This window comes from Acromyrmex echinatior, chromosome 6 (genome assembly GCF_024713525.1).
Source record: "Acromyrmex echinatior isolate Ae372 chromosome 6, ASM2471352v2, whole genome shotgun sequence".
In the NCBI taxonomy this organism is placed as follows: Eukaryota; Metazoa; Arthropoda; class Insecta; order Hymenoptera; family Formicidae; genus Acromyrmex; species Acromyrmex echinatior.
In genome coordinates, this window is record NC_141857.1 from 4,392,356 (window position 1) to 4,416,922 (window position 24,567).

The following is a 24,567-nucleotide window of genomic DNA, read 5'->3' on the forward strand; positions in this document are numbered from 1 at the left end:
TGAATTAAAATCCGATCCCAATTCGAAAAATTATTAAGCTACGTAAATCACGTCATTCGAAATAATTTGCAGATTAATATTTCGTATCGCAGTTCAATTTGTCAGCTACGATTTTGTGACTTAAGACATTTATCACAGTCACTCGCGTAATCATATTTATTCTACTAAATCTTGAAATCGATATTTAAATGTATAATAATAAAAGAAGAAATGAGACACGTTCTACGAAATTTACAATATTTTATTGACAAGTTCTTGCAGAATAAATTATAAAGATGTATTTGGTTTTTCGAGCTGTAACTCGAAGCTGTGAATTATTACCAGTTAAATTAAGATCCGGTTAAATTCTAAATTTCACCCGGAGAAATTCGGATTATTAAAGAATTATTTATGTAGAAATTGTACCTATATGTTTACATGTGTGGTAAGTGTAGTTACACTTCCTCGCGTGTATTCACTCGTATAACTTCACAGTTAGCATCTATCGGTGACAAAAAGTTTCTCACGTAGCACGTCATGCGAAATAATACAAATAATACAAATAAATTCATGCAAAAGAATTTCTAATAAATAAACTGTTCCGACACGCAGATTGAAATGGAACTAAATGCAGTACAAGTATTTTCTTGTACTGATGTAGATCTCTCAACAGTGAAAAGTTGAGCATAGGGGATGCTACGATGTTTTTAGCTGTCTCCGTATTTCGTCGATGAGGTTGTTACGTGGCACGCGAGTCTCCTCTCGTGTCGAGACGACTCTCAATGTAACTTCACCCTTCGCCAATTCGCCTTCCCCGATAATTATTGCCAGCGGGATGCCGTTCTCCTCGCAGTGTTGTAGCTGCGCCAAGAGCTTGGCATTCTTCTTGTAAGATTGCTCCGCCTTCACGCCGGCGTCCCACAGATCTACCAGTATCTTCATCCTCTCCTCATGCAGATTCTTTTGTGCGCTGGCTACAAACACCTCAATTTCAGTAGTACGCGTTTTTAGGCCCTTGTTCGCTAATTTCGCCTCCATAACACTGAATATCCGCTCCACACCGACCGATACGCCGACACAAGGTACATTTTTGTTCTTGCTATCGAACATTCCTACTAAATTATCATAACGGCCGCCACCTGCTACGCTACCAACACCGACATCGTCTCCTGTGAAAAATAATTAATGTACGCTATACTTTGCCAAAACTATTTCGTGTTAAAATTATTTCCGTCATGTAATATACGAAGAAAATTTAGAAAGAAAAAAATCAATATCCGTACCACACAATATAGCTTCGTAAATAACACCTGTGTAGTAATCAAGCCCTCTCGCAAGACTCAAATCAAACTTAATTTTGTCCAGAATTTTGTAGATGCCGCAGTACTTTAGCAACAGTTCCATAGAGTCTAAACCTTGCACAGCGACAGACTGTTTCATCAGCACTTTGTCTTTTCTCAACTCGGCTATCAGTTCCACTCCACCGGATTGCGAGACGTACTTGCCAACCTTATCAGCAATATGTTCATCCAATCCCTTTTCGTCCGTCATCTCTTTCTTTACCTCCTCCCATGGACTCTTGTCCAGCTTATCCACGGAGGAACAGATGCTGCGAAATTTACTCTGTGGCACACCACACGCGGCGAATATACCGTCCAATAAAGATCTATGATTCACCTTAATTAAATATGGTCCCAGATTCAGAGCTTCCAATGCTTCGCACACAACCCGAATACATTCCACGTCCGGCAGCATTAAATCATACTGGCCTGCGATATCGAAATCCTTGAAGATACCAAATTAAATTAGCACAAAATATCAATGCCAAAATGTAAATATTCCTGGAACATAATAATATACATATATTATGCTTACACATTGATAAAATTCCCTATATCTGCCTTTCGTTGTAGCTGGGTTATCTCTTCGGTAGACCTTGGCGATGTGATATCTTTTAATAGAAGAAATCTTGCTCATGGCCAGATACCTCGCGAAAGGAACTGTCAAATCATATCTAAGTGCGAGGATCTCACCACCTTGATCCTTCAAATCATAGATAAGCTTGGAGTCTTCACCATATTTACCTGTTAAGACATCCTATAACAAGAGCAGTATTAATATTAATAAAAAATTGAAATTAATATTACCTTTTATAACTATCTATACGTTTACTCTTACCTTTAACTCGAATACAGGAGTATCTATTGTCTCAGCGCCATGACGCTTGAATACTGATATTATTTTTTCCAACACTCCTAATCGCAATGCCATTTGCTCCGGATTATAATCTCTCGTGCCTTTTGGCGTTTTGAGGATGAGTTTATGAGGGTAACCATTCTCCTCTCCTAATTGTGCTTTCAGGTCCAATAACTTGGCAACTTCCTCTGCTATCTACAAACAAGCAAATGAATACATCATTAATATACGAAACATGGCATCACTCTCATTCTCAGATATCCAGGGTACGATAGTCGAGAACGTCGTACCCACCTGTGGCGTCGTGGACATCAGTACGTTGCGAATGCGTTTCCATATGACGGGGAAAGAATTGTTGCGTATCAGGCGTAACATCATGAATGGATGAAGGAATTACAAGGCAACCAGAATGAAAGAGAAAAGCCCCCTCAATCTCTTGATTTATCAAACTAGTTCAAACAGCAGAGATAATATCAGTAAGCAAGCCAGTATGAAACTGTCATTAATTATTGCCATAGTCTACAATTAACAGAGACTGATTATCTTCAATCTTTCTCTTCTTTGTCTTAAAATTTTTCAGAATTTAGGAAGAAAATAAAAGGAATTTTTTAGGAAATTCAACTTTTCAGAATGAAACATGTATTCATTTTCCAAATGGTCCATCCATCTAATTTTTGCCATGTAAAAGCTTCTGAGTTTCTTAACTAGGCTTTCTTTTTCTGAATATTAGCCACGGCAATTTCACAATAATTTATGACAGCTCTGCTTGCAAGCAACCAGCTGTCTCACCTTTTTGTCTAGCATACTTTTGCTAATATAGTTAGTGCCCTTTAGTCGCTCGATTTTTTCTGCTAAGGAAGTGAGCGGCGTTTCCGCAGCAGGAAATGCTAGATGCTCTTCTCGACTAAAGCTTTTCATGTTAATATGCCATCTGTTCAGATGCGGCCACCTTGCAAGCTCACCATTAAGGACGATACGCAACATGTCGAACAGTTCAGCATCCTTGGACGTTGGACACCAACCACAAACATAGCTGATATCCGCAAAATCACCATTTAAGCCTTCTAACTCAATGTTTATATCAGACTGCTTTCTGTATTCCTGAGAAACGAGACGTCTCTCTAAAGAAAGGCTTAGAACATTGGCGACAAAAAGGAAAAGAGAAATCTATTCTTTGCACCTGTCTCAATAAAAATTGCTATTACAGGGACTTATTGCATCATGTCCATTGTTACGAAAAATCTGTTCGCTTTAATGCATTTTCTTTATTAGAAAAGAAGTGTCTTCAGTTTCGTGCTTTGTTAGACTCCAGAATGAAAAGAAAGTTGAGCGTGGAAGTTGCATCTAAAGCCAACAGACCTGACATTTACCTAGTAATGAAGGGGAGATCGAAGCATAAATCAGAGGGAGCATGATGCAACGTGGAAGACAAAAACATTTGAGATAGCTGCTTAAGGTGAAAAGACCAAAAGACCAGTTTCGAGTGCGGCCGATTTCGTGGAAATAAGTGAAGGTAACATGATGACAGGGTGTAATTAAGCGCGATGTGGAGCGGAGAGGTGCGGAGCACCTTCCGAGGATAAGAGAAAGGAGATACATCTGTCACGGGCAGACGACGCATCAGGGATTTCCCCGGAGGAAGAGGGGAAAGGTCTTGAAGGGTTGAGTCCGCATACCTGCGTGTTATCAACCTTTGCGGCCTTTAATCGTCGCACCAATTCGCCCTGCTCCTTCACACGACTCAGCAACGTATCCCTCGATGTTTCGTCAGCCATCGTTAACATGTAGCAGTGTAGCACCACACGCGGTATCTTGGAGCCCTAATTCCGTGCGTTCCGCTCGCCGGCGCATTACTTTATAGCCTGATCCGAGGAACGAATCGCGCCACGAGAGTGATTTCCCACTCTCCACCGTGGCGATTCCCTATTGCAGCACACTTCACTCGAGAGAGGCTCGACCGGGCTCGACTGTGGGCTCGACACTTGTGAAACGAATCCTTCTGTTTCTGTAATCAAATCACTCACAGACTCAACGCGTACACGTGTAGCCACGTTAATGCATGAATATACTTATTTGTGAGAGTGTGAGTCGTGGGAGAGAGAAAAAAGAGAGTTTACTCCACGTACTCATACCGCAATATGTATGTTTTCTGCATTTAGAACGAAATGGATAAATAAACAAAACAAGCAAACAGAACATTGAAGAAAAAGAGAAAGGAAAAATAAAAGGTTCAACTGTGAGGGATACTTTTCGTGCGTCTTATAAAATTTTCCCTTTTACGAGAGGGAGATTTATAAACAGACGATATACGTTTGCACATGGAAAGTACAAGTGACGCGATCTATCTGAAGTTGGGAACGTGATGTAACCACATTCCATATTTCAGTAGATAAATTCTGAACGAACTGTAATTTAAAAACGAATCGCAAGTATAAATCACACGATGAATGAAGGATTATATGTCCAGTAATTGTACATTTGAACTATCGAGTGATATAATTTCGATAACTTAATGTATTGCATACAAATGCATAGACGAAACGTGGTTAATAAGGAGATCTTTCAAATGCGCCTGTGCAGTCAACTTTACGATGTACGATGATATCACGTGGAATTTTCCTTATACAATAACAAACTTGATCTGTGATAATTTTATATAATTAATTTCAGCTTAATCAAAATAACTTGAAATAATTTTAAATTTAACTTTAAAATTTAATTTTAAACTTTAAATCTGTTTTCTACCAATGTGGATCAATTTTAATCTCGATTCAACTTATATTCTTTATCTTTTTCTATTTGTAAGAATTAAAAAAAATGAATAATCAAGTCATTAAGTTGAATGTAGATTAAAGTTAATCTACATTCGTGGAATTGGCATAAGAAATTTAATAATCCACGCGTATGGTTAATATTTTTATTCGGGATATGCGTATTATTAATGTACATGAACATTTTTGCATCGCGATTATATTCATTATTCTAAAATATTCTGCATTGCTCGCCTCAATGACATCATTACATTTCTTAACGTGAACGTGTATCGATGCAATTATTATTTTTTCGTTCCCGTCTCAATCCCTATCTAATTTAAGTTACGTTTCCGCAGTCTGTAATCAATAGAGAATTTTTACAATACCATTTATCCAGATACAGTGAACATTAAGGTCACGTTATCTTTTTTTTAACAACTGATTAAAAAAGGATAACGTGATTTTAGCATTTATCTGGATCTACATTATTGCAAAATTTCCCTAATCTTTCTGCGGCGATTCAAAAACAAGCGCGATCAGATTTTATAGGAATTACGGCTGATTTTACCACCTTTCCTTCAAATTAAATAACGTCCTTTAAATTCATCCTTAATACACAATTTCCTTTTAATGCATAATTGTAACATTTAATAGCGAATAATTGTACTAATTATCGGGTTAGATAATTCATATTTTATATCTGTATAAATTTCTAAGTTTTTAATTACTTCACAAGCTTCGATGAATATTTTCATTTCTTAGAACAAGAGAAAATCTGTGAAACTTTCTAAGATTTCATTAATTTAATATTTAAAAATTAATAACTAATAATTGGATTTTTAAATCTTGGACACTCCTAAGATTGTATTAATTTAATATTTGTATTTTAATATATTGGTTTAATGTATTATATGTTAAGAATGTAAAAGTTTAATAAATTAACGTGTAAAAATTCGCATGTTTTATCACATTTCATGTTTGATAACTTATTCTCTCCACATCTCGTTCTGGCACCTTCATGAAGCCAGCAAAAGTCAGAAAGAATTTACGCTCGAGTTGACATTCACTAACGTGAGATATAGATATTAATTATTAATTAAATTTCTCTATTCAAGGAAACAAATTACGCAATTGCCGCAAATCAAAATCTGCAAATGGAGCATTTTATGATCTAGATATCTTGAAGCTCGACACTGAACGAGTATATGCTTCATTAGATTTACACATATATATATATATATATATGTCTGACGTTAGACTTCGATTCAAAAGGAGAATAATGCCTCTGTTCTCCGAGAAAGCCGATATACAAATTTATCGTATGAGATAGTATCAGTTGTTTGATGTTACAGTGTTTGATGTAATTGCTTAAATCTAATTCATGCGTTCTAGTTCATGTTCAATATGTACATATTCTATGTAATCAAGTCGGAAAATATAGAGGATATATAATAGTATACATACATAAAATAAAATACAAATCTCCCTTACAAAAAAATATGGTTTTTCGTAAATGTGTGTTTGATCGTTAATGCCTACATCTGTATATATTTTTTAATTCAGGAGAATTGTTAAATATTACGTCACATATGTTATATTTTTTTGGTCTATCGGTGTGCCATTTTTACATAAATATAACTATTACATGATAATAACCTAGTATATAGGTTGAAATGTTTATTTTTAAGTATTTGAAATTCATTTTATTAAAATAATTAATTGGCTCATAATAGCTCTTTGTTATTTAATTTATAATTTGAGCTGTTTTTTTATTTTGTTAGTTTTTTGTTTCTCAAAGGTTCAAATTTTGGAACTTTTTTAGAACGAATACATATATTTTAATTTACAAATGAAATTACAAATTAAAAAATCTAGAAAAATCAAAAAAATTATCTTTTTACATTTATATACACTCAAATCTTAATCGATAAAATGTATTAGTCTCAATTTATGATGTAAAAAATCTATAAATTTTTTATGTCGGAACAATCATTATGATCCGTTTACTCAGGTTTTTGTTCGCGGTTTAGAGAAAGCGTTTTACTTTGAATTGTGAAAGAACGCGTCTATAGATTATTGCGCTCACAAAGAAATTGGATTTCAGAAAAGTTAATATCTCTTTATTTCGTGAATATATTAATCTATTATAATTTATCATTTATTTTGTAAGTACTCTGCAGTATACAGATTTGATAATCTTTAGAGATTAATATTTCGTTAACTATTGCGAAAATTGTAAAATGATAGAAGACTTTCCGTCTCAGTTTAGTCCGTTCTACCTGTTCACAAATTTTGTCGGATGAATTATAGAACACCCTGTATAAGTTGAATAAATTAGGTAAAACTTAATTCCTAATTTCTTTTCTTATTTTTAGTATTTCTAAAATAAAAATTTTTAACTTCTTCATTATGATTTGTCGAGCATATTATCCTGTAAAGAAAACTTGAGTTAGTTATAAAAGTTTAGAATATTTGAAATAAGATGTCAAATTTTTTTTTTAATAACTCGTTAATTTTACAGAGATTCGTAAAATTGGGCAATCTCTTTTAGAATATATATATATATATATGTGAATATTAGAAAGATGAAATGAGAAATACTTTATGAATTTCCAAGAATGCGCGTACGCTTCTCAAAGCTTGCTGAAATGCTCTCTCAAATCCGGCATTACCAACATCCTGTCGACAAACAAACCTCGCTATTATACTCATAAATTCTACAGTAGAACAACATATTGTCTTGTTAAATTATTTTTATAGAGGGTGTGTTTTTTTTGTTTCGTTCACGAGCTTGTAAGCTTTGTTCTATCTTCCTTTTACAAGTAATGAATAATAAAAATAGAATAAAGTTTATCGAAATCAAACGTAGCCAAAGTCTCTCGAGTAATACATACAAAGAGAGGATCTTTTATGATAATTACTCCAGATGGATCGTATTTCCCAAGTAGTTCTATCTTTGCTTGGCTATCTTCCGGTTGCTTTTCATACAATATGTCGATAATATATTTGTCCATTCCGAATATCCAATCGAATTTGTAAAAATCGTCGATCGTGATCTGTAAATTATTCCTGATATAATTCTATCTCAAATCTCTATATATCTATTGTTGTGGAAAATATTTTTATCCAACAATTATGTAAAACTGATAGACAAATAGAAGGAAGTATCAAATAGAATTGTAAAATTTGAGATACAATTAAAAAGCATTGGCAATAGAAACAGGGAATAACAAATTTCAACTTATCTTAAAATCTATTAGTGTCTGTTTTTATTGTCTCTGCTTTCAACTGTTTATTAAGCTTAATATTTACTTTTCTTGCAATATGAGAGTAATTCGTAATTCCAGCTTTCTGAAGTGTAGCTGTCGCTCTAGGTTCAGGATCATTGCCTACATGATAATCCAGAATAGCAGCACTTTCGACTTCCCAAAAATCTATCAAATCCATTTTTCGGATTTGATCCTGAAACACCGCTTCCGCCATAGGAGAGCGACAACTATTCCCTGCATGAAAAAATTAAGATGTTGATTTAAAATAAAATATTGAAATTCTAGTTTAAAACATTGTTGAAATACTTTGAAATGCATATTAGATAGCATATATCATCATATTAGATAGAATGCATAGATTCATTGTAAGAAAAGCCAAGACCGCTTTCAGCTATAGTTCAATTTGGCACGTTATATATACGTTGCATGTATTATATTAATTATATAACTTTTAAAAATAGAAAACTATAACCTTACGTGAAATATCTCGGAGCTTCTCCCTAAAGAAATTATTTGTGTTAAAGTGGGTATGTTCCATTATTCAGTGCGAGTACTGAATAATGGAACATACCCATTAAATTTATCGAATATTATTGATTTTCAGTACTTGCAGTGAAAAACTAGTAGTAAATATATATAGTTCTTATTTCAATTGTATTTTTTTTTACAAAAAAAATTGTTAGGGTAACAATAATTACTTAGGGTGTGTTTGGGGAGACACTTTTAGCGCTAATTATGTCAATCCATCATCATAGACATAAAACAAAGATGACGCAAGGTATTAATGTAATATGAATAATAGGGTGCATCTCCCCGAACACATTCTTAATTTCTTTATTCTATATTTTAAAACAAGTATGACAATTCGACAAATTTAATTTATAATTAAAAATAAGTAAGTTACAATACCTAAACAAACCATGAGAACTTTCTTCTTTCGCATCATATTGATTTCTTGCTATAATAGGTAAGTAAATAGTAAATAGTAAAAGTACACTGAAAATTTCTATTGATATCTTTAGTGGAGATCAAACTAAAAACCACTTTCTTCCTCGTGCCACCCGGTCTGATTATGTTTGACAGTAGACGAGTTCAAGACGGTAAAGCGACTAGGCATACTTACCGAGCGATTGTATATTATTGATTGGATCTATAAGTAACAACTAATTATTTGCTCGGCGAACAGGCTAGCCGCTTTATCAACTTGAACGCGCCTATTGTCACCTAATCAGACCAGGTGCGAGGAAGAAAGTGATTTTTTTAATGGTCTCCACTAAAGATAGATCTTAATAGAAATTTTGCGTTTATAACATATAGAGGAAGATAGATAGAGAACACATAGATGGAGTCAACCTGGCAAGCGTACCAATGTGCTTGCTAAGCTTCTCCCTTCACATGTTATAATGTGTTACAAAGCTACAAGTGGACGGGAAATTGCATCACTTAAGAGTAAGCTTTGAAAATTAGAAAAATTGGGAGTATCCTGGGACTATCAAAGGACACTAACAATATTATATGCCACTGCAGTAGCTTGATAAAATAAGATGATAAATCCTTCATATATTTGCAAATTATTTTTCAAGTGTGTGATTAAATAAGGAAATTTAAACCTTCATTAGATTTTAGAAACTTAAATGACACTTTCAGAAATTCATTCAATGCTTTGTTACTAAAATATTTATTGCTGAAAATAAAAAATAATTCTAGTCTAAAAAAAAAATTAAACAAAAAAAATTCTTATTAATCTTTATATAATATATGTAATTTTTTAAACATAATTATTGCTGTGAAAATATAAATTAAAAGTTTGGAATGAGAAAAGAACGTGTATTTACATAGTTTTTTAATATTTACACATTTCTCATATCCTTTTCTTATATGATTATCTTAGAACATATCAATAAGTTTACAATGATCTTATGAATAATGTTATCAATATTCATTTCTCTATATTAAATATGAAAATATTCTTTAGAAACATTTTATTTTGTAATAAATTTAATATTTAAAAATTTTGTACCTATTAGTTCAGAACATATTCTTCTAAAAATATGTAGGCAAATTGATTCTTTAGAATCTTCTCATTAACTTGAATGTTTGTTCAAAAATGCTGTTATGCATGTTACACATTGATCATAGGCTTTCTGAAATCCTGCACTATCGCTGTCCTGTAAAAAGATCATCAGAATAATTCAATGTATCTTCAATTTTTGTTTTCTAATTCTATAAACGCCAAAAGATGACATACATAATACGGATCTCGTATTATAATTATTCCACTTGGATTATAACTTCCTAGAAGTTCCACTTTTGCTTGGGAAGTCATTGGTTTTCTACTAAGTAAATCTTTAATGTTTTCCTGATCCATACCAAATATCCAATCATATTTGTCGAAGTCGTCTAGTTCGATCTGTATGTAATTAGACATTTAGATATACAACGATATGTAGTAATACAATATAATATTAGTTTCAATGATTCTAAATAAATATTGAATAATTCATATAATTACAATTTATCTAATTACAATGATTTATTTTTTCTTTTTTCACATGAAAATTTAATCATAAATAAAACTACTCAGTGCATAGAAAATCCAAGCTATAATTGCTATTACAGTAATCGTGATAATAAAATTTTAATGTTTATTCTTAAAAATACAAAATCTTACTTTGCGTGCTGTATGAGAATAATCAGTGATTCCATTTTCCATTAGCGTATTCCGGGCCCTAGTATCTGGTTTTTTACCTGTATGGTATCCAATAATGGCAGCGCTTTCTGCCTTCCATTGATCTTGCAAACCTCTCTTCTTCACTTCATTCTGAAATACAGCCTCTGCTATAGGCGAACGACAAATATTGCCTGTAATATAAAATATAAATATTCATTAATTAATAACACAAATATAGCTATATTTATATTTTTTATTATGTTTATTAGAAAATATCTATACATATATATATATATATATATATATATATATATATATTTACAAAATTAAAAAGTATAAAATGTTTTATCAGTTATGTGATATCTCTATAATACCTAAGCAAATCATAAGCACTTTCTTCTTCTTCTTCGATTCTATCTCGACAGAAGACATAATATGCCTTTGTTTAATTAAAAATTTTTTTTTTTTCTTAAGTACACAGTACAATTCTTCTCTATTGAACGGCCTTGTCTCTATAAATATTTTCCTTCAATCTTTCACAAGAAAATTAAATAAATGTTATTGAGAAAATAAAGAAATTTATTGAAAAAAATTTGTTATTCTTACAAAAGACCGTTAGAGTTTTATCAAAAATTTTTTTTAATTTAATTTTTAATTTATTTTTTAAAATACACTTTGCATTCCACAGATAATAACATCAAGGATTAGATTTGTATAAGATGCGTCACATCATTTGTCTTTACTTTGCGTGAAAAGCCTTCACGACTTGTCCAGATTTATTTAGTCCAATTGACCAATCACCCAATCAATAAAATCTATGCCTTTACGAATAGAAGTTGGCGACACTGACGGACTCTTCTGGTCTGGGGTTTTAAATGTTTCGCGTCAAATCCTATACCATTCCTTTCCAGTGCTTAACGTTGTACTGTAAACACGTGGGTGCGATTGTAATTATCGAATTTAAGGCGAAATACTCTGCGAATCATGTAAGTATTTGCACCACTTTATTCGCTGTTGCATAAATTTTATTAGTTTGTGTTGTGGTGAGCCCAGTCAATCCGGAAAATAGTTTTTCACGCTCATTTCGTGAGCGGCATGCTACTGCGCTTTTGCCCGTTGCGGTATCGCCCATTATTACACAAATTATCCGGTAGATGTTAACGTTTCTGATCGTCGTATTTGTATCGGAAAAGCATTCGACAAATCGGGCTCGCGTTATATTTGTAATTTTTTGTTAAGCAATCTTAATGTTATTGTCATACCATATATCGCACAAGATTGCATAATATTGTATGTATACATTTTTTTCTTGTAATAAAAGAAATTGTATTTAAATACAATGCGAGAAAGTGCTGTCTGATAGAAGGATTTATAATTCTATTCCCCGAATATAAGTTTTTGACAGCTGAATCTATTTTACAGAATGCCATTGGCTAGAGATTTTCTCCACCCGAGTCCCATCGAGGAGAAAAGGAAACACAAATTGAAGAGGCTCGTACAGAAGCCTAACAGTTATTTCATGGATGTCAAATGCCCGGGCTGCTATGCTATCAAAACAATTTTCTCACATGCCCAGAGGCCAGTAGAATGTGACGGATGCCGTACGATACTTTGTACACCGACGGGTGGAAAAGCACGGTTAACTGAGGGATGTTCTTTTAGAAGAAAAGTCCAGTGTTAATTTTATCCGATATGTATTCGATTTCTCTCTTTATATTCGATAAATAAACACAATCACATTATGTATTATAGTATTATTTCACATTGTGAGACATTACCTATCTGTAACATATAGGATATGCTACAGTAAATGCAAAAGATTTATAGAATTTTTTTAGAGACTTAAAATGAATTCTTTATTACCACAAGTTGTGTTAATAAACTATATAGTTATATCGGTATTATTATATCGTCACAATTTTTTTAGCCATGTATTCCTGGGTTAAATTGGATTTCTTTTAAGACGTAAATTCAATTAGATATCTTGAAATCCTTTTTATAGTATACTTAAAATAAAAATTTTATAATTGGATATTTGAAAATATTAAAAATTGATTATAAATTTAACGGAAACTAATTTTTTAATATAGCTTCCAAATAATCAATAATATTGTGCAATAATATTGATCGTCTAGAGGCTGTTTAAGATTAAAATGTACATGTTATATCTTTTATATCTAAAATACAAAAAAAAACGCATAAATAAGGACACAAACATGATCATAAATCTTTATTTCCATACACGCCCGTGGTCATTTTTATAATAAATTCAATCTGTAACAGAGATTCCTGTAGTACTGTATTTCAAGATATTCTCGAGTCTTATACGGATGTACATAGATAGCTCCTATAAATAAGTTGCTGCGCATGTTCGCATTTTTTTTAATAATTTGCATCTTACAGTAATATCCTAATTGACGAAAGAAAGAAAGTTTAAGAATGTAAAATCGCATTGTACGCTTGAAATACTCCAGGAGCGACTTCTACGGACCGAGATTTCAAGGATAGCTGCAATAAAAGAAAAAAAGATTGATAAAATTTAAGGTAAATATAAAATGTATAAAATATCCTATGTAACAATTTTTTTATATAATTTTATTAATTAAAAAAAATGTATACTAAGTCAAGATAAGATTATATTTGATCTGAGAATAAGAAAACTTTTCTTAAACAACTAATTGCTAATTTCTATAACCATATTGATAAAATTTAAATATGATACTTGTATTAAATGTACCGTGACATCGGGATTGCCCGGCTGAATTTTCAACTCGTTCAATACCCAGACATTGTTCGTCAGCTTGAGAGACTGATAAAGCATATCCTGTCCCTCTACATTCCTCTTAGCAATTGTGAAGACATTATTCTGTTGCATCTTTTGCACCACTTGATCTGCGGTTAACATTACACCGTTTAGCGTATATTGTACCTGCAAATAAGATATGTTTCTTAAAGAATCTTTTCTTTTCGTTTATTAATGAATCTTACAGAAAACCATTTTTCGACAAACATAGAAAAAAATAGATGGATAATACCTCATTCTGTGCAGGTATATCTTTCCAGGTAGAAAGAAACACTCTTTTGTCCAACTGTCCATCTTCCGCGAAGTATGCATTCATAGGTACGATGCACGCGAAGTAGAAAACATCGATATTGTTCTTGATAGCAACTTGCAGATTGTTCAAAGGCTCCATACGTTGCACCGCACCCGCGGTAGACAATATAACATTCGCTTCTATACTTGATCCAGGACTCAGGGGAGCTGGAACTTGCAACGGAGCTGCCGGCGTTAAGCCAAAGCTATTTTTGTTGAGCTGTATCGCGAACCCTCCCATAGGTTGCATTGCTTTATTTGTAAAGGTCATATCCATGCTAATTTGGCCATTTCTATAACATATTTTGCATAGTATAATTATTTGCAATCGAGGAGATGTATAATCAGATGTTTTCTGTATCCATTAATATATATTTATATTAATTACTTTCTCGAAAATGTGCCCCAAATATCAAAACCTTTGCCTTTTTCGGCTGGTAGCCAATTAACTTTGGGAGATATGTAAGGCGTAGGACCTTGGTTGAAGCCGAATATATCGCCGAGCAGACCCGTTGTACTCTGAGAAACGGCTGGTGCACTCGTATTATCGTTCAAGATTCCGTCGAGGCCACCGCCTAGAAGATCTAATCCTAGTCCCGAAGACTGTGGTGCAGGTGCCGGTGTGACTATTGTCGGTCCACCTGCAACAAAATAAGTCAACAAGTGATCAATAGGATAAATAGGATAGGTTATATATTTTTTATCTGCAACTATATAAAAAAATACGTTTAAAATTTTTCACAAAAGCATTTACACAACACATACTTTTTAAATATTATTATTATATATTTTAATTTTCTAATTTTAAATTTAGGTTCGCTCACCGATGTCCATACTGAGGAGGTCGCCGATCAGGGAATCCTGAGCGGGTATGACCTGTGCATGGGGTTGTGCAGTTGTCCGGTTAGATTCCTCATTTGAGTTGCTTCTAGCGGGCAGTGACTTCCTGGCGCCAGCTGCTCTACCTTCTACAAACGCAGTAGGAGGTTTGTGATATACGGATGCTAAGCTCGAGATATGGCAAATCAATTCATCCAATAATGTTGGTTCCAGCAGATCCGTCTCTTCTGAGATTAGAGGCTTTTCTGCAAGCACTACCTCTTTAGCCGCTGCTGGATCAGTACTCAGTAATCGCCAGTAGATGAAACCGCGGTCTCGTAGATCGGGATTGTCAGAATCCTGCGTGGCCAGGCTGAGCACTTGTTGAACCAACTCCTGCGTATCCGTGGGCCTCTTGAGAAACAATTTGACAATTGCGGTGAGCAATTGCAGCTGTACTTGTGTGTTCTCGTCATGGAAACCTTCCAGGAAGCTTTCCAGCAATTCATCAGCATTGTCGATGCGTTCTGCGTACTCTCCGATAATCCATATCATGGAGGCACGCGCTTCAGGCTCATCTAGTGTGTCTAAATTCTCGCATAGAGTCGAAATTATGCTTTCGTATTTGTTAGGATACTTGCGGAAGATGTCTTTTATTACTACAATTGCTTCTTGAACAACGTAATTCACCTGAGAAAAATTAAAGATATCAATTAATCAATAACCGACTAATTTTAATATATTAAACTTTAATATTATATATTAAAGTATTAAAATATTTAAAATATAAAAATATATTAAAATATAAGATATATACTTAAAAATTTGATATTTTAAGATGTCTGTGATATCTTTACTTACTTTTGTTTGTATCAGGTCCAGTAACGTGGAGACGCAACGTTCTGCAGACGGCTCGACTTTTATAGCGCAGCGACCGATGGCCCGCACAGCCTTCCTTACGAAGTCCACGTCGACCTCGGTAGCATATTCCTTTAATTCCGACAGGACTTGCGCGATGTTGGCCTGTGACGCTAAACGAATCATAATGTCCAACTTCTCCAATTTTACATAAATAGGATCGTTATACTTGACGAAGAATACTTTCATCTCGTGTTTTAGAATATCTGGTCGTTTTTGCACGATGAGATTGATATTTCTCAATGCAACATATTGAACTTCCGGTTCGGAGCTCAATAACGTAACAAGAGGAGGCGCCAATTTCTTTGTAAGTGTGCCGACAAAATCCGATTCGGACTGCAACATCTCCATTAATTTCATTAATACCTAAAATATCGAAATAAATTTGATTAATATATAAAATCAAGTAAAAAAGTTTTAAAAATAAAGGATTCAGGAGAAGAAATTATGATCAATCTAATCTTGTTAGCGCTTAGATGTTGATGCTAATGTATAAAAATTTTAATAAATTATATAAGATAGGATTAATCAAGTTCTTCTCCTGTATTTATTATTTACTTTGACGGCAGAAAGCACGACTGCAGCGTTAGCATGCGCCAAACGCGGAGTGATCCGTTCGCAAATGCTTTGCGCTTCGCGATCATCCTTGGGCGAGTAATTCGCTAATGAATCCAGGATGAAAACTTGGCCCCATTCCGTACATTCGTTAAGCGCCGTCAGAAGTTTGTTTATGGTCTGTGCATTCATTTCTACCAACGGTTGACCGCTCGGACTGGCCTCGTTGATCTCAGACAGAGCAGCTACCGCGTTTGCGACAACCTAATAACAACATTAATTAATTAACATATATTATCCACAGAACTGTTATCTTTAGATAACAATGAATTTTAATCTTTTCTGCTTAACAAATTCCTTTTGCTTTATTATACCATTTCTAACAATATTTTATTAAATATGTGTATAAATAGAATAACATTTTAAAACGTCTATTGTATTATTTAAATTATCAAGTTCTGACATTGGGAAAGCTTACATACCATTGGATTGCTGTCGGACAGGAGATCCTTCAATTGATCCAGGAATCCCTGGTCCTCGACTAAGGCCGCGTTAATGTCATAAAGTTTGGCGACGCACACGGCTGCGGTCTTGCGTACATACGGGTCCTCATCCTTCAGGCATTTGCGCAGCGGCTCGCACAGATACTCGGTTATCTTGTCAACACGTATACAGCCCATCGTGCGAACTGCCAGAGCGCGAATCAGCGGATTTGGGTCCTCGCAGTCCTGCGCAAAAATCGGGCAAGCCAGGGATTCAAGTCTAGTCACAGTAGTGGCTATCTATCTCAACCCATGAACTTTAACAAAGTAGAAAGTGGCATTGGTACCTTTGTCATCGGAGATGTCGCTAGCTCCTTTTGCGTGTCAGAACGAAAAAGGTCAAATTGGTCACCGTCACCATTTTTCATTAAGTGTTAAATATTATACTTATCAGCCATTTAAAGTAGTGTGTAATCGAGAACTGATCATTTTTTAAAGAGCACGAGGTATCATTCTTTCGTTAGTGTCTTTTTTTCTTTCTTTTTCTTTCAACAATCGTTGTGGCACAATTTTGCGAATAAAGAATTAAGAATTGTGTTACATCAATATTAGCACCATGCAAATAGAGATAAATGGTGTATCGTCCAACATATATATAGAAAAATATATTTACAAATATTTATATTAATCGCATTATGAAGTATTATTTGTAACACGAGAATTACATTCATCAGATACACTGAAATTTTATAAATATAAAATATATTATTAAATAATATATATATGTATATATATATATATATATATATATAAATGTATGTATATATGATACAAAATGCGTGCAATTAGTAAATATCATCTTTATAGAAGCACTGATTGGTAATACACAAATATGTATAAAATGAACATTTAAGGAACTACAATTTTCATGCTGCTGCACATTAGAAATTCACGAGTAAAAGATTAACCAAGATTAATGTTCGAACTATTATATCGATTTGAAACGATATTATAACTGCAATACAAGAATCAATTTATATCGTATATTTATATTGTAAATAAACGGCACTGTGAAGAATGAACAATTTGCTTCAAGCATTTCGTATGTAGATGAAAAATTGTGTGACTTTTCGAAAGAAAGTTACATGCTCAATTTTGAGAAAACAAGACATATGTATCAATGCATTAGCGTGAGGAGGATAATGAGATTTTAAATTACTCTACTAATTTCGATAAACTTAATCATGTATTAGATTAATATAATGGTCTGCCTAACGAAGTACATTCTGGAATTTGGTTCTGTAACGACATTTGTAACGAGTAATTTAATAGCCTCTTTTGCTACTAAAAAATGGAATATTGGAACAACCAAAATCCAAATCCGTGCCCTTTGAAAAATAAACAATTCAGTCGCAATGAAGGAAAAAGTTACATTCCGTCCTATAATGCAGACAGCTCTGTGCAAACTGTTATTTGCAAAGCACAGTCTGTATTCAGTGTGAGGCACGCTGTAAAATGTAACACAGCTAGGATGATATCCGATAAAGGAGATTATATTTACAATCTGACAGTCGTTATAGAGAATACATAACGACGGATAATTTTCTAATTTGCCTCTCGTTACAGACAGATTCCGAACATCATCCAAGTGTCATTAAAAAATATGTAGAGGGTAAAGGTGCGTTATATATTAAAATCGTGATGACGAATTGAATGATGAGTTTCTAAGCTACGTTACCTTGACGAACGTGTTGACTGCCATGATAGCCATGTCCGGTTGGCTCTTGGCGTAGTTCATCAGGTACAGGTATACCAGCTTTTTCAGTTCCAGATTGTCGGTCTGCATGCAATTCACCACATCAGGAAACAGTGCAGACACATCTTTTCCTACTGTCATGGAAGCAATGACCTGGACAAACAATTGATACCCTTGCGTTATTAAACAGTGCAACATTATTATAACATAGGTGATACTGCAAATGTAACATTCTCAACAAATACAAATCTATTACATTTTCATTACTATTAAAATCAATTAATTTCACATTCTCTATGATATTATTTTCTAAAAGGAAGCGTTTAATTGTTATTATATGTTCTACATTATATATTATTTATTGTTCATGTAATTTTTGTTCTATACCAATTGTTCTATACCAAATACTTCACTAGTGTAAGAAGCATAGTGTTGAAGACAAGTACAACTCGCTAGACTACATGCTGATGCATTGCTTTTTTAATGATTTTTTTTTTAATTAACATACAACAAATGTTTCTCATTATATGCAAACACACAGATAATAAACATATTCTTAATATATTGATAAATTCAGGACAATATTACTGATGTATCAGAGGCTTATTAAATAATTATAAAATAAAATATAATAATTATAAGATAAGAAGAGTATTATACATACAAGAAATATTCTTGTAGAAAGAAGTCATTGAAATTATCAATACTAGAGTTCCTTCACCTTAGATTTTGCAACTTACCTCATTATCCAAATGTATTACCTTCTATGCAAGTGTTCTGCATGAAAATGCTTATTGCATAACATTAGAGTATTTCTTGTGAAAACAAGACAATTATAATAACAAATTTTTTATTTACCTTCTTCACAGCTTCCTTTTTCTTTTCTTTCTTCTCATTGTTTAGTTCTGACTTGAGCTCAAATATCTCTCCCTTCTTCGTAGTGGTAAAATACTTTGAATCCGTCATCTTGTCTGTAATGTATGTAACAAATATAATTATATAATCTCAGAAGATATAAAATCTGTAATGCCACTTATGCAAATATGTACAAAATTGATAAAACTCTCATCTATTTTCTATCAATTTAACAATAAACAATTCCTTATATTATTTATATAATAATAAAAGAAATAATTATTTTACCAGTAATTATTATACAAATCTTGTTTGTTTTACAAAATTAAATGTTAATTTATCTCAAAACGTAATTACAATTTAATTTAATAACACCAAACTGATACTAACAATAATAAAGTCAAAGTTGAGAAATTGATGTGTATAGAAATATCCAAATTTTCGCCAGCCGAGAAATCTATGGAAGAGCAAGAATAGACTTCTGTACACTGGAAAGAGAGAGAAGAGAAACGAGAGAGACACGTAGTGAAATTAAATAAGATTTCGCTATATAGTGAACCCGGGACTGGATCAATGTCCAGAATCTATGGTGTCGTAGCGCTAACTCCCCCGCCAACGAATCTGTCATTTAACAAGGAACGCTTGGGAAACCCAGGCGCGGGGATGCCGGGGAGAAATAGATTATCACCGAGGGGCGATAAGCGAGTGGCGTGGCGCGCGCGCACGTCATAATAGAGCGGAATAAAAAGAAACATTACGTAGAATCTCGAACGGTTGCATCTGGAGCGGGGCCGCCGTTGCAGCTGCTCTCGCGTCGTCGCCTCATTAATTACCTGTCTATTTAACAGCGACTGGCGGCGGCGGGGAGAAGGGGCGAGAACAGTCGAGAACGAATCGTTTTATCCGCGAACTCAGACGGATGACGCCGTCCGCCCCCCGGGCAACTTTGCGCTTCTGCTAAGTGCGATACACCGGGGGCACCTTCGTGACACTTCGCTGCAACACACGGCTATCAGTGGCCACGCAGGCCTGGCGCGCATTAGCGCACATGTGGGGGAGAGGAGGCCGCCGCCTCCAGTTATCGATAAGTGACTTGGCTCTGATTGGTCATTTCCACTCGTGGAATGCACGTGTGTGCTCGGCGTTAAGTCCGTTATCTCAAATCAGCGCCGAGCCGTAGTTAAAAATCCACTTCGATTATTAATTACTATTAATTTTAATCGGTAGAATTACTTAAAGCATAGAATAAATGCGACTAAGGGTAAGTTTCTCATTTCTCAAGTAGGTCGGGGGATAATTGAAAAATGATGACATTACTGATCATTTTGGCTGTATCGATCGATAACATCATTGTCCTTCAATTATCCCCACTTGACAGAATACATGAAAATCTACCTTTAGCCAGCCATCATTAACCTTAAAACAAGTATAACTATTTAAATACAATATAATAATTTTATAAGTTTATAATTGTAAATAATTATATATTTATCATTGTTTCAAAAATTAAATTTTTGATTAAAAATATTGAAATATTTTAAGCAAAATAATATGAAAAAATCTTAAAAAAAAGGACAGACTGGTTGGTTACACGATACTCAAATTTGATTGGTGTAGTACTGTAAGTTTGCTTTTAGGTCCATCAATTCGACGAATCACAACGCGCGATCACGTCTACAGTGTTGCACTTTTTTTCATGTTCGTTAATCTAAGAACATAAGAAAAAAAATTAAACTTGATATCCGTCTGTGGATGCCGTGTATCTGATCTGTTTTCAAGGAAACGTAAACAAACGTGCGAAAGGAGAAAAGGTTTATGAGAGCTTGTAAACCCGAGTGAATGAATTATTTCTGTTATCAGGTACGTCAGAGAGAACTCATAATCTCCAAGATTATCCGAAAGTGTCTATTTCGATAATGCATATAGCGTTGTCGACATTGTCCATTTTATATCGGCTCTAATGAATATTTTATCGCTACGTTAATTTTTATGAGTTTAGCATTGAAAATATTAAGAGAAAAATAGAATCTAGATAAACTTGGTGAATGAATTATGCTAGTGGAAGCTTCGTCAAGTGTTTCGTAGAATTACTAATTACCTTGTTTACAGCAGTGTACAAGTCTTAAGCTTTTGGTTCTAAATTCTAAATTTTGATTTTTTTCGACAAAAATCATTGCCTTGAAACATAATTTTAAATTTTAAGCAAATTTAGGTTATAGTTGTACAGTTTAGAACTTGGAGCAAATTATAATCACAACTTAGAGTTAGAGTTCAAGGCTTATTATATCTGTTGTAGACTGGATCTTATTCATGAAGTACATTTTTTGTTTCTGCATAATTATATAATAATCCTCAATGCATTAATCATCTTATACTTTTGTAAATACCTATTCAATCTATGGTTACTAATTGCAGTGAAATTAGTCTTCAAAATGGCATTACGCACCTATGGAGATAAACCTATAAGTTTTCAAGTGGAGGAAAATGGAGAGTATTACTGTATTGGGTCAGAAGTTGGTAATTACCTGCGTCTTTTTCGTGGGTCTTTGTATAAGAGATATCCTGGCATGTTCAGAAGATCCATAACCAATGACGAACGTAAGAAATTAGTGGAACTTGGGCTGAGTCAGCACGTTCTTGCATCTAGTGTTTCATTGTTGAGAGCTAGCGAGGTGGAAGATATTATCGAGGGCAATGATGATAAATATAAAGCTGTATCCGTACATTCGACTGAACCACCAGCACCTAGAGAGGGTAAATCCAAGAAATCGATGGCATGGGTACCTAGCCTACCAAATAGTTCACATCTGGATGCAGTTCCTCAAGCTACACCAATAAATCGAAACAGAGTGCACAATAAAAAAGTTAGGACATTCCCATTATGGTAAGCAAGAAAGCACAGTGAAATTCTACATGAAATTCTGTTGCGTAATAAAATTATGACTCATATTTTACTTCCAATTTAGTTTTGATGATACAGATCCATCGGCAAATTTAGAGAACGCCGCGCAACAGGAAATGCTGGTTCCAATACGTTTAGACATGGAAATTGAAGGTCAAAAATTAAGAGACACTTTTACTTGGAATAAAAATGGTATATATTTTTGTATCCAATAACAAGAATCTTGATAAATTACAACAACAATTTAATGCATCTTGTATCTTTTATAGAAAGTCTTATAACACCTGAACAATTTGCTGAAGTACTATGCGATGATTTAGACTTAAATCCATTAACCTTTGTTCCTGCAATTGCACAAGCAATAAGACAGCAAATAGAAGCATTCCCTCAAGAGACAATTTTAGAAGATCAATGTGATCAGAGAGTAATAATTAAATTAAATATACATGTGGGTAATACTTCTCTAGTAGATCAAGTAGAATGGGATATGTCTGAGAAGGAGAATAATCCAGAGAAGTTTGCGATGAAGCTTTGCGCGGAACTTGGTCTCGGTGGCGAATTTGTTACCGCTATCGCATATAGGTAAAATACTCTTATTCTACAACAGCATAATTGTGCCCTTGCTTCATGCAAAATAATTATTTTTGTTAGCGACATTATTAAATTCATTAGAATTCACTATTAAAATTCATTACAAAAACAAAATTGATAATTTATTAGGTGTTGGAATTAATTCGTAGCGTTTTACAAGTGATGGGAAGTACTTTCATTAATGTATTTTTTAATGCTCATGTGAAATAAATAACATTCTTTCATTAAAAATGCTACGAATTAATTCCAACACCTAATAATTATTGAAATATTATTTTGGATATTGAAAATATGAGTTCGATAATAAAAAATTATTATAAATTAATAGATATTTAATAAATTGGTGTTATATGTTTAATTGATATTGATTATTATTCTAGTAATATGATTATTGACAGTGATATATTTATTGACAGTGTACGTGGACAATTATCATGGCATCAAAGAACGTATGCATTTTCTGAAGCACCTCTACCGACCGTAGAAGTTCCCTTTAGACCTCCATCAGAGGCTGATCAATGGGCACCGTTTTTAGAAACCTTAACAGATGCAGAGATGGAAAAGAAGATACGCGATCAAGATCGAAATACTCGGTAAGACGTGAATTTTATAGAGATATACGTTAACTTTATTACGAAGATGTAGGCATTTGATTGTTTTTTTTCTTGTTTTCTTTCAGACGTATGCGACGTTTAGCAAACACGACCCCTGGTTGGTAGAAAAAGCACATCTAGAAAAAGAACACTCCATACTCACATCTACATTTTTCAACCAATCTATCATCCTAATTTTTAGTATCCCCTCATATAAGATTTATAAGTAATGATATAATTTTTATTAAGATATCATCATAGAATATAAAATATGCGGAAGTAATTATTTGTAAAAATAACGAATAGTTGCGTTTATTTAAAAAAGAATGTAACTGTATAATCAGACATCATTGTTTATGAAACATTCTTATATACAGGGTATTCCAGATCTAACGAGTCATTCTTCAATTTAGAATCTACTTTTTTCCATTTTTGTATAATTTAAAAATCTTTTTTTCCAATTTAATTTATTAACGGTCAATTTTGTGTATTATTGTGTGAAAGAAAACTTTTATATCGTACGTGCATATAGTGTGATTGAAAATGTACGTACATATCATATAACACTTCAATTAAAGTGTAATGACAGCTGACTGTGATGCAACACCTGAACAGTAAGAAATACAACTAAAATTGTTTTAAGAAAATTATATACTATATTAAATATATCTTTAATATTTTATTTTAAATCTATCGGAATATATATTATAAAATCTATTGCAATTATCTGTTTTAGTCAGCAATCGTACGACGAGATAATAGATCACGTGATTATACTCATTCATGATAAATGCTTATCGCAAAGCACATGTCTCGAAAATTATTTAAAATTTTGGCATCTTGTTACTCACGCGGATCAACATCTCATTATACTGCCTGACTGGATTGAATGTAAAAGGAAATCTTGAAGGAAAAGACAATTACGCTTTAAGATTTATCTTTGGTGAATGTATATTGGAATGTAAATTAATTACTTTACTTCATTATATCTTTTTTTCTACTTTTGTGTAAAATGTAAAATGTAATACAATGCTCTACTCTCTGAAGAATTTAGATAAAGGTGATTGATTCCATGACGAAGCACTCCTGTATTTAGCCCTGGATTGTGAACTCGCCGATGATAGGATCGCAACA

The 24,567-nt window shown here is 33.4% G+C and overlaps 6 protein-coding genes across 17 annotated transcripts; 2 read left to right on the forward strand and 4 right to left on the reverse strand.

Annotated features, from left to right (window-relative positions):
* Positions 1-220: 220 nt before the first annotated feature.
* On the reverse strand, positions 221-4,386 carry HisRS (histidine--tRNA ligase). The gene is made up of 6 exons (XM_087407040.1): positions 3,852-4,386; positions 2,965-3,276; positions 2,158-2,370; positions 1,855-2,076; positions 1,263-1,764; positions 221-1,148 (listed from the first exon to the last, which is right to left on the reverse strand). Exons 1-6 carry the CDS (start codon positions 3,957-3,959, stop codon positions 676-678), a joined length of 1,830 nt encoding a protein of 609 aa, XP_087263166.1. The 5' UTR covers positions 3,960-4,386; the 3' UTR covers positions 221-675.
* Positions 4,387-5,078: 692 nt separating this feature from the next.
* LOC105153931 (low molecular weight phosphotyrosine protein phosphatase) lies at positions 5,079-9,919 on the reverse strand. 4 transcript variants are annotated; one of them, XM_087407058.1, is made up of 6 exons: positions 9,107-9,919; positions 8,675-8,697; positions 8,241-8,431; positions 7,823-7,984; positions 7,530-7,607; positions 5,079-7,359 (listed from the first exon to the last, which is right to left on the reverse strand). In XM_087407058.1, the coding sequence occupies exons 3-6, from the start codon at positions 8,409-8,411 to the stop codon at positions 7,336-7,338; spliced, it is 435 nt and encodes a 144-aa protein (XP_087263184.1). In that variant the 5' UTR covers positions 8,412-8,431; positions 8,675-8,697; positions 9,107-9,919; the 3' UTR covers positions 5,079-7,335. The 4 variants fall into 4 exon arrangements, with proteins under 4 accessions (XP_087263184.1, XP_011067386.1, XP_011067385.1 ...); XM_011069084.2 differs by lacking the exon at positions 8,675-8,697 and having other exon boundaries at positions 7,850-7,984; positions 9,107-9,911; XM_011069083.2 differs by lacking the exon at positions 8,675-8,697 and having other exon boundaries at positions 9,107-9,905.
* Positions 9,920-10,003: 84 nt separating this feature from the next.
* LOC105153930 (low molecular weight phosphotyrosine protein phosphatase) lies at positions 10,004-11,601 on the reverse strand. Of its 2 annotated transcripts, none has more exons than XM_087407057.1 (5): positions 11,475-11,601; positions 11,243-11,380; positions 10,869-11,059; positions 10,446-10,607; positions 10,004-10,365 (listed from the first exon to the last, which is right to left on the reverse strand). In XM_087407057.1, the coding sequence occupies exons 2-5, from the start codon at positions 11,298-11,300 to the stop codon at positions 10,282-10,284; spliced, it is 495 nt and encodes a 164-aa protein (XP_087263183.1). In that variant the 5' UTR covers positions 11,301-11,380; positions 11,475-11,601; the 3' UTR covers positions 10,004-10,281. The 2 variants fall into 2 exon arrangements, with proteins under 2 accessions (XP_087263183.1, XP_011067383.1); XM_011069081.2 differs by having other exon boundaries at positions 11,243-11,401; positions 11,475-11,599.
* A 100-nt stretch (positions 11,602-11,701) lies between these two features.
* RpS27 (ribosomal protein S27) lies at positions 11,702-12,610 on the forward strand. Its single transcript, XM_087407072.1, has 2 exons — positions 11,702-11,854; positions 12,291-12,610. Exon 2 carries the CDS (start codon positions 12,292-12,294, stop codon positions 12,547-12,549), a length of 258 nt encoding a protein of 85 aa, XP_087263198.1. The 5' UTR covers positions 11,702-11,854; position 12,291; the 3' UTR covers positions 12,550-12,610.
* A 461-nt stretch (positions 12,611-13,071) lies between these two features.
* On the reverse strand, positions 13,072-20,419 carry AP-1-2beta (adaptor protein complex 1/2, beta subunit). 7 transcript variants are annotated; one of them, XM_087407020.1, is made up of 13 exons: positions 20,181-20,419; positions 19,738-19,804; positions 19,351-19,463; positions 18,475-18,645; positions 17,084-17,110; positions 16,737-16,982; positions 16,258-16,518; positions 15,643-16,065; positions 14,787-15,471; positions 14,351-14,603; positions 13,904-14,255; positions 13,591-13,797; positions 13,072-13,376 (listed from the first exon to the last, which is right to left on the reverse strand). In XM_087407020.1, the coding sequence occupies exons 3-13, from the start codon at positions 19,456-19,458 to the stop codon at positions 13,302-13,304; spliced, it is 2,808 nt and encodes a 935-aa protein (XP_087263146.1). In that variant the 5' UTR covers positions 19,459-19,463; positions 19,738-19,804; positions 20,181-20,419; the 3' UTR covers positions 13,072-13,301. The 7 variants fall into 7 exon arrangements, with proteins under 7 accessions (XP_087263146.1, XP_087263147.1, XP_087263144.1 ...); XM_087407021.1 differs by having other exon boundaries at positions 19,738-19,835; XM_087407018.1 differs by lacking the exon at positions 19,738-19,804 and having other exon boundaries at positions 20,106-20,419.
* A 618-nt stretch (positions 20,420-21,037) lies between these two features.
* Snr1 (SWI/SNF related, matrix associated, actin dependent regulator of chromatin, subfamily b, member 1) lies at positions 21,038-24,482 on the forward strand. Of its 2 annotated transcripts, none has more exons than XM_011069092.2 (6): positions 21,038-21,207; positions 21,763-22,231; positions 22,314-22,441; positions 22,519-22,831; positions 23,257-23,433; positions 23,520-24,482. In XM_011069092.2, the coding sequence occupies exons 2-6, from the start codon at positions 21,780-21,782 to the stop codon at positions 23,557-23,559; spliced, it is 1,110 nt and encodes a 369-aa protein (XP_011067394.1). In that variant the 5' UTR covers positions 21,038-21,207; positions 21,763-21,779; the 3' UTR covers positions 23,560-24,482. The 2 variants fall into 2 exon arrangements, with proteins under 2 accessions (XP_011067394.1, XP_087263175.1); XM_087407049.1 differs by lacking the exon at positions 21,038-21,207 and adding an exon at positions 21,296-21,662.
* Positions 24,483-24,567: the final 85 nt, after the last annotated feature.

Coding starts and splice junctions, on each gene's coding strand:
- HisRS (XM_087407040.1), bottom strand. CDS start 3,959: ATGTTAACGATGGCTGACGAAACATCGAGGGATACGTTGCTGAGTCGT. Junction 2,371..2,964: donor AAAGTATGCTAGACAAAAAG/GTGAGACAGCTG, acceptor GCTTGTTTGTAG/ATAGCAGAGGAAGTTGCCAA. Junction 1,149..1,262: donor TTACGAAGCTATATTGTGTG/GTACGGATATTG, acceptor TATTTTTCACAG/GAGACGATGTCGGTGTTGGT.
- LOC105153930 (XM_087407057.1), bottom strand. CDS start 11,300: ATGTCTTCTGTCGAGATAGAATCGAAGAAGAAGAAGAAAGTGCTTATG. Junction 10,608..10,868: donor ATTCTCATACAGCACGCAAA/GTAAGATTTTGT, acceptor AATTACATACAG/ATCGAACTAGACGACTTCGA. Junction 10,366..10,445: donor TAATACGAGATCCGTATTAT/GTATGTCATCTT, acceptor ATCTTTTTACAG/GACAGCGATAGTGCAGGATT.
- Snr1 (XM_087407049.1), top strand. Junction 22,232..22,313: donor GTTAGGACATTCCCATTATG/GTAAGCAAGAAA, acceptor CTTCCAATTTAG/TTTTGATGATACAGATCCAT. Junction 22,832..23,256: donor GTTACCGCTATCGCATATAG/GTAAAATACTCT, acceptor ATTTATTGACAG/TGTACGTGGACAATTATCAT.
- RpS27 (XM_087407072.1), top strand. CDS start 12,292: ATGCCATTGGCTAGAGATTTTCTCCACCCGAGTCCCATCGAGGAGAAA.
- LOC105153931 (XM_011069083.2), bottom strand. CDS start 9,143: ATGATGCGAAAGAAGAAAGTTCTCATGGTTTGTTTAG. Junction 7,608..7,822: donor TCATAAAAGATCCTCTCTTT/GTATGTATTACT, acceptor GTTTGTCGACAG/GATGTTGGTAATGCCGGATT. Junction 7,360..7,529: donor CATTCTTGGAAATTCATAAA/GTATTTCTCATT, acceptor TTTTCTTTACAG/GATAATATGCTCGACAAATC.
- AP-1-2beta (XM_087407018.1), bottom strand. CDS start 20,127: ATGCAACCGTTCGAGATTCTAC. Junction 19,464..20,105: donor GCAACCGTTCGAGATTCTAC/GTAATGTTTCTT, acceptor CATACATTACAG/ACAAGATGACGGATTCAAAG. Junction 16,066..16,257: donor TCGTGCTTTCTGCCGTCAAA/GTAAATAATAAA, acceptor TCGATATTTTAG/GTATTAATGAAATTAATGGA.